Source organism: Solea solea, chromosome 2 (assembly GCF_958295425.1).
Source record: "Solea solea chromosome 2, fSolSol10.1, whole genome shotgun sequence".
Taxonomy (NCBI): domain Eukaryota; kingdom Metazoa; phylum Chordata; class Actinopteri; order Pleuronectiformes; family Soleidae; genus Solea; species Solea solea.
The window spans coordinates 24,977,471-24,989,229 of NC_081135.1; the positions used below are offsets into that span (position 1 = coordinate 24,977,471).

At 40.6% G+C, this 11,759-nt stretch overlaps 1 protein-coding gene across 4 annotated transcripts; it reads right to left on the reverse strand.

Annotated features, from left to right (window-relative positions):
* Positions 1–2,403: 2,403 nt before the first annotated feature.
* Positions 2,404–8,555, reverse strand: slc5a3b (solute carrier family 5 member 3b). 4 transcript variants are annotated; one of them, XM_058623003.1, is made up of 3 exons: positions 8,208–8,555; positions 6,193–6,252; positions 2,404–4,880 (listed from the first exon to the last, which is right to left on the reverse strand). In XM_058623003.1, exon 3 carries the CDS (start codon positions 4,584–4,586, stop codon positions 2,454–2,456), a length of 2,133 nt encoding a protein of 710 aa, XP_058478986.1. In that variant the 5' UTR covers positions 4,587–4,880; positions 6,193–6,252; positions 8,208–8,555; the 3' UTR covers positions 2,404–2,453. The 4 variants fall into 4 exon arrangements, with proteins under 4 accessions (XP_058478986.1, XP_058478983.1, XP_058478984.1 ...); XM_058623000.1 differs by lacking the exon at positions 6,193–6,252; XM_058623001.1 differs by having other exon boundaries at positions 2,404–6,252.
* Between the last annotated feature and the right edge of the window lie 3,204 nt (positions 8,556–11,759).

Consider the following 11,759-nt stretch of genomic DNA (forward strand, 5'->3'; position numbering starts at 1 on the left):
CTTGCTTTTAAAAAAATGCACATGTTTTGTGATTAGTGTAGTGTGACTATTATTAGAACCCTAAGGGTTAAAAAGGACTTTCTAAAATATATAGACACCTTTGAATGGGAGAGTAATTGTGTTCATATCCAATCAATGTATTGATTCCTCTCGAGTTTTGCAAAAAACATTTCATTCACTACATCCCAAAACATGTTGCAAACTGTCATTTAACAAACAATGACGTTATTCAGCACTTGGAACGCGCATTCCACTAACAACATAATCACAAGTTAAATCTGCAGCTACTCTGATCTGCATTAAAATTCACTCAACTCTTCCCTCAAAACAGATGCTTTGGCTTCTTCCAGCATGTAATCCAGTCAACGATCATATGATCAATACAGAATGTTTTGGCAGTTGCAGTGCAAATGTCAGCCTTAATTTGCGGCAAATAAAAAACTGTCAAAACTGACTTTATGTGAGCCAGTTAAGATGATGTTTTCGCTCAGTTACAGTATTAAGGGGGAAAAAAAAAGTACACTACACATCTTTCTTTTTTTTGTCTCCACAGAAATGTTTTATTTTCAATCTCAAAAAAATAAATCCCATAAAAATAACAATGTATATTCTCTCAGAAAGGAGGTTTTATTTTAAAGCTTGTTCACATACAGCAATCCTCGCTTATCCGACGTTCCATGTTATGCATCATTTATGCCTGTTGAATTATGACACCGACATTTTGGACTGAGGTCATTCAACACTGCTTGTGAGTTCCAAAAAGAAAAACATTCAAACATGTTTTGCTTTTCTTTTGATCCCTCCTTTTTATTTATTTATTGTAATTGTGGGTGAGGCTGGTGGAAATAATTAGCACAATCAAAAGGCCAGTTATTTACCGAGTTTAATTACCCTTGAAAGTGTCGGGAGTCAACTTAACGTCTGAAATGCCATTTCTGCTTTGCATCTTCACTGATATACTGATATACAGCCAACTGAAAATGTACTACTACTCTATGACAACGCTGCTTTATAGAATGGCTTTAAAGACAAAGAATTTCTGGATGTAAAACTTAACACTTTTTTCTTTCTTTTTTTTTCACTTTAGCATTTGCACGCTAAGACACATTTGGTCGGGTGTTTATAAAATATGCAATTTAAACAATATCAAATGACATTTCAGCACTGCAGTGCACCAAATATAAATTGAAACACAATATACACAGATAGCTTACTTAAGTATAAATGTCTACTGTCTGAGGTTCAATGAGCCCTGTATTACATTGTACACAACGCTAACACAGTGGAGGCGACAGCCTCAACACAGTTAACAGTGTGAATAACATTGGATTATACATGAAAAGTAAACTGATAAAGAACCATAAACATTGGTACTTGTAGCTTTTTCTTGTTACGATGGAATAGCAGTAAATAAAAAAAGCTGTATGGTGTCAAAATGTAACAGAACGCAGCTCATAATACAGTAGTAGAAAATTCAACATATACCAATACAAATCACTAATTCCAAATCATATCACCCCACGTGACTGTTTACGGGGGAAACAAAAAACAGACACACAAACAGCAGCAATTATTATAAAAGTACCTTACAATATTAATTTTGGTTCTTATGGAAAACGTTTAAAAGGTTAAACATAAAAACAGCCAGCTATTTCTGCTCTTGTGTTTCCTCTCTCCATTATATGTGCCATGATATTTGTACATATTTTAAACAAATATTCAAAGTATCTTATTAGTGTTTGATGCAACACCCGTAGACTAAATCAAACCAGTGAAAATAACGATTCAATATTGTTTTATAATGCCAGTAAGATGGCCTCATAAAAAATACACTATGCAGAAAAAACTTTTGGGCATTTTTCAGGTATTTGCTGACCCTGCCACGACTTAACATTGGTGGAATACCACCATCATAGTTCATCATAGTTTCCAAAACGTACATGGCCTATAATGTAATTTATTTATTACTAGGTGTGCTAAATCAGCAACTAAACCAAAACACACTGTCAACAAAAGTTTAAAAAAACAGAAAAACAACAACACAGTAAATGTTTTTCACCATACAAAAAGACAAGTGCATATATATGAAATAAGGCAAATATTAAATTCACTTTGTGAACTACAATTCTAAAAAATCCAAGTAGATATTCAGAAGGATTAACACCAAGCACTGTACAAAATGGACACACCGGTGCCAAATAAGATTTGTAGTCATACAGGAATAAAGTTTTCATGTGGAGAAGCTTAAATCATTTTTTGAAAAAAAGAATGATTAGAATAAGCACTCAGATCCCTGTTAAAGAGCTACAAAAGACCACTGTAAATATTACAGACAGAGCTTCTCAAATCTCTCAAAATCTATTGCGTTTGTTTCTTCACAGCCCCCCCCCCCCCCCACCAACTTCATCAAAGCCCCGCACCGCCCCCCTCGATTAGTTCAGTGCAGGGCTCAGCTACAGTGAAAAATAAACAAACATGAAGATGCCCACGGAGCAGACGCATACCAGACCCACGTTGAGGAAAAGTTTAACCCTCGGAGGCTCATGCAGCATCTCTGCAATGATCTCTGCATTTTCCTGCAAGGTTTTTTGCTCAGCATTCTGTGCTCCCTCCTTGTATGAACATAACCAGTCCAGTAAACGCGTGCACCTGCTACTCTCCGCAGTTCCTTGGCAGCCTTCCTCTGCTCTCATCTCCATCCTTTCATTGCTGAATTGTTCTGCAGGAGTGGTAGCAGGTGAGGCTTCTGTGCTCGGGGTTGCCGGGTCATGGTCAGTGGATGGGACCAGGAGTTTGACATCCGCTCCATCCAAACACCTCTCCTTTCTGACATCTGGAGGCATTTCTTTAAGAAGCTTTCCGTCGCCATTACAGTGGTTCTCATCATTTAGCCTGTACATCTCCTCTTGGTCTTTTGTGGGAACCCTTTGAATGCTGCTGAGACCCCAGAATGTGGTGGTACGGACCCGCTCCTTATCTGGTGAAGCGGTGCAGAGGCTGACCACGACAGCCACCAGCCCTGACATCCAGAACAGACCAGCAGCAAAATACATGTAGTGAATATGGATGATGAAAGCAGGCCTGTCATCTGGCTGGTCACAGCGAGGCTGGCGATAGATAAAAGCCAAGATCAGTCGTATGGTACCAAATACGAAACCTGTCATGCCTCCCCAGAATGCACCTGTCTCGTTACACCGTCTCCAGAAGACCCCAAGCAGGAAGAGGGCAGCTATTGGTGGAGTGAGGTAGCCAGCAACTTCCTGGATGTACAGATACGTCTGTCCACCTTGCATTTCAATAATGACAGGGACCCAAGCAATACTGATGGCCACCATGACCACAACAAACATGCGGCCTACAACCACCAGCTCACGCTGTGATGCCTTCCTTCGAATGGTTTGGTAGATGTCCAGGGTGAAGATGGTGCTGGCACTGTTGAAGATCGAGTCAAGGTCACTCATCAGGGCGGCAATCATGACCGCCATCATCAGACCTCGGAGTCCCACAGGCATTACGGCCAGGACCAGGCGAGGGTAAGCAATGTTTGAGCAGCCGGCCTGAGAACCACACACAGCCATGCAGTGTTCTGGCCCAATGCAGGCGATCTCATCTGCGAACAAGATACGGGATATCATTCCTGGAATGACTATGAGGAACATGGGAAGGACTTTGAGAAATCCAGCCATAAGTGTTGAGCACTTTGCATGAGCGATGTTCTTTGCTGCTAATACTCTCTGGACAATGACCTGGTCTGCACACCAGTACCAAATAGATGCAGGAGTCTGACCAAGAAGGAATCCTGGCCATGGGATGTCTTCGTCCAGAGGGCCCCGAAGGATGTGCAGTGAGTTTGGTTTAGGGTCAATGCGACAGGAGGGAGAGTATGTGAAATTTCCAGTGGCAATTATAGCAGAAACATTGGGAACTGCCTGCATGTACTTTGTCCTGACACCCTCTAGTCCACCAACTTTGTTAAGGCTCATAATGGTTAATGTTAGGGCACCACCAATCATCAACACTGCCTGAAGGGCATCTGTATATAGAACTGCCACTAGTCCACCAGTGACAGTGAGCAAGGCAGTCATACTGATAAGCAGGACAATGGACAGATAAAGGTTCCACCCCAAGGACTCTTGAATAAACAGGGCTCCAGCATACAGGTCCACAGACAGCTTGGTAAAAATGTAAAGTAAAATAGACAAGAAAGCAAAGTAAACCTTTAGCCTGTTGCCACCGTAGCGTTTGGACAGGTACTCCGGCATGGTGTAGACTCCTGAATGGATATACACAGGGATGAACACCCAGCCAAGCAGCTGCAGAAGAAGAACTGCATTGAATTCCCATGCTCCAACAGCATAGCCACTCGCTGCTCCTGATCCAGCCAAGCCGATGAAATGTTCACTGCCAATGTTACTCACAAAGAGTGAGGCACCTATCACAATCCACGTCATGGAGCGTCCAGCCAGGAAGTAGCCACTCACAGTGTTGCGGTTCGCTTTCCACATGGCAACAAACCCGATGGCGAGCACCAGGACAAAATACAGTGCTACCACAGCTATGTCCGCTGCTTCCATTGAAGGACGCATTTTTATAGTTTACTTTAAAAAAAAAAAAGGCCTTGAAAGTAAAGCTCACAGCTTAAGGAATCCTTCCAAAAAAGGAAAATAAATAGTAAAAGTTAAGGGTTTTATTAATAAAAATGGAGCAATGGAAATGCTCTGCTTTGGTTTGCTGTCTGGATGGAAGCTGTAGTATCCACCGTCAGATCAAATTCACTAGATGTGCTTCGGATGGGGGTTATCCACCGGCACTGAGGTTGTTCTAGATTTAGAGGAGGATGTTGTAGGCCTCTGGTCTAGAAAATTCTAGACTTAACATTCCTGCAAGACAGCAAAGACAAAGAAAACACCTCATTAGAGCCTTGATTTAAAAGGAAAACAACGCAAAAATATGCTTCAGAGTTGGAAGCATTACAGTCTGTTTGAAAACTAGGGATGCACAATGGGTTTTTTTCTTAACTAATACTAATAATCACTTGCTTCTTACTGCCAATATCAATACCCATGACCAATCATATGTTGTTGTTTTTGCTTCATATGATTTGTAGTTTAAGCTCCCAGAAGGCTGACGTACGGATTACACAGATTAATGATTCAACACTTCATGCCTCTGACCTAATAACAAGCAACAGTTCTGATTCTTCAATGGCTTTTTCATTTTACTTGTAAAGCATCAACATGTGACAGATATAATCCTAACAATTGTTTGGCTACACAATTCATTAGAACAATATTCAAGTGCATCTCAACATTTTAAGCCCTTGCAGAATGGCTTATTCTGCATATAAAAACAAACAAAAAGCATTGCCCAACAAATGTTTTGCAGGATTTTTCCACTGAAAGTCCATGGCATTAGCCTGCCAATGACTCTTCGCCTCCTCCTAAATATTTTCAGGCACAAGGGACTCAAGCTGTGCCACTGTAACGTTAAAAGACTATGCAAGAAATCAAGAAAAGGCAGGACAGAGAAACAACTATGAGGTTCCTACTTTACCAAATTGGTGGTCTGGCTGATTGCATTTTCAAAGTCTTGCAAAATTACAAAACATGCATGCATAGTTTCAAGCATTTTTTGGAAGATGGTTAAGACAGCCAAGCTCCCCTGGCATTAAATTGTGACATCTAATGGTTTAGACCACAAATAAATAAAGAATAGAGGGACACACAAGCCAGCAGGACCCAATCCCACAAAACAAACATGACCCATTTAAAATTTATTTTTTTATTATTATTTTCAGTACAAAACTACATGTGATTTGTGGACACTGACATCCACTAAAAATATAAGGCTAAACCCTTGTCCAGAAATGATAATACAAGTTAAAAACAGCCGAGAATGGAATTAGGTAGTGTGCTATAAACACATTCTACGTCATTCAAATTGAGCAGATGCTTAGAGATAAAATGAGATGGATCAAATGAACTCCCTTTGCCAGCAACTAATAATATATATGGTGATGTGTGGGTACATCTGTTTTGTGTTAATGACAAGCAAACACACACACAAATGGTCTGGCCCCTCTGGAGGTTTCAGCCTGCCATGCATGGTAGAAAATAACCCCACGCCTTCATCTTCACAACCAGGCTCTATGCATAACCATCTCTGTGAAAGAAGTCTTTGTTTTCATTTTACCATCTCTTCACCAGTGTCCACTTCTCCACATGTTCATAGACTGGGCAAGACTCCCTGGCTCTAAAACACAGCAATGTCATTCAATGAAAAATGTGTACTTACAGTTATATTATGCAGAGTCAAACATAATCAGTACAATCCCAGTGTACTTAAAAACCACTCAACCAGACCAATGCCAGAATAATATGGTGTTGCCTATGGGGCACTAACTTTAACCCAAGTGGATGACTAAAATTGCCCTAAATAAAATGAATAATTCTGTTTGTTCTCCTCTTCCTGTAGCCGGACGCTGATAATATCTCCCAAGGCAGGGCTCCTTATGAAGCTGGAGCCATGCCTTGAGAAGGTTTTAATACAACAGGTATTCAAAAGCCAAAAGAGACGCTGAGGCAAAAGCCGTAGTGACTCACATGATAAGTTGATTATATAAAGACTGTGGTAAAACAAAGCCTCATAAAGAACCAACCGCAAGAACAATTCAAGCCACAAACTTATGTTTACCAACTTCATGTGGCTCAGAGGAAATTCGAATGAATGAAATTGAAAAATGAATTGCACTCTTGCACAGGTCCACACAAACATGTAGTCATTTAAAGCACCACCATCGTTTAACGAGAACAATTTATACACAGAATTAACAAAAAGATCGAATACACTTCCCATAAGTATGTTTGTATAAGTGTATAGTGTATTTTAGTCTACAGCAGCCAGAATGGACGTGTGGTTCTCATTTTGAAGTGGAAGCTTACTGCAACCAATTGTGAGCAGATCTACCCAAATAAACCCAATGCATAAACCAAAGAGGAAGGAGGAACAGCAGAGAGAGAAGGAGAAGGAGAGAGTGTTTGCATCCTCTCTGGCATGTGAAGGCCACTGTAGTTGCACTTCACAGCCTCACAATTAGATGTCACCAATTCTCACTAATTCTTATACAGTGAACATTTAAATAAATATGTGTACTTGTAAGCACTTGTGGTCTTTCTCTCTACAGTCCAGCATTTTTATTTTAAGTTACCTTTGTCAAACTAAAGTTTTAGTGCACCTTTACAGCAATGATCACATTTCTGACAACAAAATGGCATATATCTTATAATTATTATCATTATTATATTAGTTAAAAGTATAAATTGAAGTTGTGATCCCTTCAAGTAATATCAAGCATTACATTATTTTACAAGTGCAGCAAAAAAAATTGTAATAAACATGTATTTATAGTATGCACAAATTACCTGTCATCATGATTTAGATTTAGATTATAATTAGGTCGCAATGGATTTTCATTTTTAAAAACTGGCTCCTCATATAAAATGTAGTAGCAGTAACAGTAATAAAAAATAATTACGACCATAAACTTTTGTTAACCAACATTCCGTGGCCCAGAGGAAACTGATGAATGGAACGGGTCCACACGTACACGCCCACCACACCACGCCACGCCACACTAACATGTTTTCAAGAATAAATCCACGTTGGAACTAGACTGTAGGTAATATCAGCTGACCACTGAGCAGAGGTCAAATGATGTCAAGAACAGTGTCGCTTTAATTAAAGGCCAGCTGCGGTTGACGGCTTTAAAGACGACTTCTGTGGACACAATGGGGAAAGCGACACCATTTCACGGCATGCACGTCGTGCGCAAACGCACCTCGAAGGCGGAAGGAATTTTCCAGAACAGTCGCTCATTCATTCAGCTACGCAAACTGCGCATCTTCAAGGGAACCTGTATCTATGTGTGCTTTACGGGAGTCGTTTACAAATGTATACATAACACAACGGGCGGGTATCATACGTAAGGTAAAGCAGCTGTTTTGACTGTTTTTCTGCCAGACTGGCGTCCGGGTTAAAACACGCGAGCCAGTCATTCTGCTGAAAGCATCTGACAATCCACGAGGCATTCACTTGAATTAAACACTCGACTTCACGGGGTTTTGACGCGCACAAATCACGGAGTTTTGCTAATAATAATAAAGGTTCTCCACACGCTAACTCGCCGGCACCACTACGTGAACACGTACCGTGTTTGCTAACGTTAGCAGGCGCGTAAACGATGCTACACACACCCGACGTCCTCAGACAGGCGATGTAGACGTGGGTGAAGGTGAAGATGAAGAAGTGGCAGCTCCGTCTCCCCGCACACACACGCAGTGACAGAAGCCCCTTGTCAAAATGTCGACCCGGTAATGACAGCTGGTTATCTTCTCACTGGATCCACTGGTGCCCGCTACACAACGCTGCCTCTCCTCCTTATAATATAGGGACCAGTTCAGCTCCACGCCCACACGTGGAGCACACCCGTGACGCCCTTTTAGTGTGCGAAAAACACCTTCGAGAATCTAGTCCAACTATTTATCCCTTGCTCTGAATCTGACCTGGCTGCAGGTTCAAATAAACAAAAGCATAGTTTTAAACGAGTGCCTTTACAGGGGGAGAGGCAGTGGCCTTCAAACACACCCACTTCCACAGCCTTGTTATTGTCACTGTCACTGTGGAGGAGCGTTTTGTTTTTTTATTGACTTTAACTCAAATTGCACATGTAAATCCTATTCAAACTGTCAGGAGGCAAATGCATATTTACTAATCCTATATAACATCAACTCTGAACTGAAAATAAAGGATGTATGTCATTGACAGGAGCTTATCTCTCACATGCAGACATAAACTATCAAGGTGGACAACCAGAGTAAGACAAACTTCTAATAAAGAGATTAAAGAGAGTCCTCGTCTAATCCTATTTTGGGATAAAGTTTGCATACTGGAAAATTCCACTCACTGCCAACTGCTGCCTCTCCGAATACCTTGGACTTTTAAAGTGTTAAAGAGATGCTGAGCTCTGCATACTTAACTTTTGCAACAACACGTGTTTTCATTTTACAAGTGATCTTGCACAGATGGAGCTTATCCCTGGCTCCATCTGGCACCAGGCCAGTGATCGGGAGGAAATGATTGTCATTTCAGAGCAGTAGGAGGAAACTGACCACACATAGTCCACCAACACCATCAATTAATAGCTACTGTGCCATATCAGGGCCACACTATACTATAACATTTATCGTGTCGTATGCAAAATTACTGAGTGTGCACATTTCCAATTAAGATCAGGTAACAATTCTTCCCATGGTGAATGAGTAACTGAGTTCTGCTCGTATTTAAGCTGAGTATGCATGCTTCACATTCAGACCCTACATTTCTCAACCTGGTAGCATGTGCATGTGTCATATCGTGTTGCACAAGTTTACTTAAGGTGCAGTAATTCTACTTAAAGTTTACTACGCAGTATATGGCACAAGCTACCTGTGTTTGGCTGCATGAATTGGTTGTGTGAGTGTGTGTGTGTGTGTGTGTGTGTAAGGATGCTCTTCTACTGCTGAGATCTACCACTGCAACCAATAATAATAATAAAAAAGAATTAAGTGATGATGCATAATGTTAAAGGCAGTACTAAACCACATCAACCATAAATCAGTCACTATAATGCTGCAAGACATGTCATAACAGTTGAATGAGTAACTGTCAGAAGACACAGCAGTCAGAGGGGAATAAAATGGTTTGACTTTGAACAAAACATCCTGCAAGGCCGTCACGGCTCTGCATATTACAGGGGGGGGAGGGAAACAGGGTAAATTTCCACTCACTCCTCTCTGAACAGATATGTTGGAAATTTCCATTAAGGTTAGAACTACATTTTCCAGCGCACCCTGCGCGGCGGTGGCTGGGGGGTGTGGCCACGGCCACCTTTCGCTGAGTTCTCGGCCACTGCTCGAAAACAACCTGTCCCCGATGGTACCACCGCGTTACGGTAAAGACGGGTTAACATTAACGTGATAACAAAGGCAAAGAAATATCAGTTTGTGTGAACACACCGCCGCAGAAGCTCAACATGAACCTATGGTAACTGCCGCTGTTATAGGAACATCCGCGTGTGCGTGTTTGCTCGCGGTCTGACGCAAACGTCCTCTTCCTCACGCTATAGCACATATGTATGTATGTACATGTGGTGTAAACGTAAACAGAGATTGCTCAAACATGTATACACCCTGTAGCGTTCACAGCACATGACTATGACAAGAAATAATATAGTTATGTCGTTTTGTATTTGTATTCAGATAATTTGTTATTTCGTCCTCATGTGCAAATGATTGGCTTCATATCTGTGAGGTTTGATTTGTTAGTTAATTAATAAATAGGATTTCTGTGTAAAGGCCTTGTTTTCTCAAAACAATCATAGCATGTTTTGTATTGCAGGCTTTGTTAGACCCAATATTTTCCTCTAACATTGTACATCATGAGGAGACAGTATTATACACACAGTCACATGGCCACTTTATTAGGTACATATTTTCAATATCTCCTTAATAAGAGTACATAACTGAAGCTGAAGTTCATCAGAATGAGGAATAAATGTGATTTTATGTAACTATAAATATGCCTTTATTGTTGATGCAAGACGGGCTGATCTGAGTATTTCAGAAACTACTGATATTGTTTAGTGAAAAGTGTGTTAGAATGGTCTGGGAAAAAAAGATGTGAAATATCAAGGGACCTGCAGCTTTCTGTTAGAAAGTGCCATGTTGATGTGCACACTTTGTATTGAACCTGAAATGGGTTACAGCAGCCAAAGACCACACCTGCTGCTTTATTATGTGAAGGTGGTGAGTGGAATTAAACTTTACAAGGGAAGAGGAAAGTGCTGCAAGGCTCCAACTGATCCAATGGGTTCTCTATCGAGGCAAGTAAAAATACTCAAAAACAAACTCTGCCACTGTGTCTTCAAGTGAAATTATATTATGAATGTATGTCTGGGGCATAGAGGCAAACAATATAAGTGCTTGAAAAATAAATTCATTATGTAACCACCTGAAAGCACAGTGTCTTAAATTTCCCCCCACGGTTGTCTGCACTGGTGACATCTGGCTGAAGTTCAGGGATTTTGTTTTTGTGTATTTTATAAATGTCTGATCCTTGTTAAGCCAGTCCACACAGAATACAGAATGACACCCTCTATATCCATGGTTCTCAAACTGTGGCACGTGCCCCATCAGTGGTACGTGAGCTTCCTCTGGAGGTACTTGGAGGAAACTCATAAACACTGTTCTACTGTATATACCAGGGTATGTGATCGGATTGGAGTTGATGAATTTTGACGTGTAGAAAATGAAACAATTTTCTTTTAAATAATATGATAATTAGAGTCACTAATTAGTATCCCTCGCTCCATTATAATCTAATTTCACCATACCAGTGTTTGAAGTATGATGATGAGAGAGAAAATCTCCAATTGTAAATGAATCTGCCTCCTGTGAAAAATCTGTAGCTGACTAACCCATAGCTCGGTTTATTTACACCACTGTATTTTAACGTTGGCGATAATGATGAGAACTACTGCTCTATGTCACGGTTAAATATAACATTTACAAAACCTAATGCTCCATCCCCACTTCTTCTTAAATCCATACCTGTCAATACATAAATCATGTTTTGTTTTGCAGGGTGTGCAAAGACTCTATTATACTGTACAGCCTGTAGCTTTGTACATCATGAATAGACAGCATTAGATACACTTTATTTGG

What these genes read in the sequence shown, in the direction of transcription:
- slc5a3b (XM_058623000.1), bottom strand. Translation starts at nt 4,586, where the DNA reads ATGCGTCCTTCAATGGAAGCAGCGGACATAGCTGTGGTAGCACTGTAT.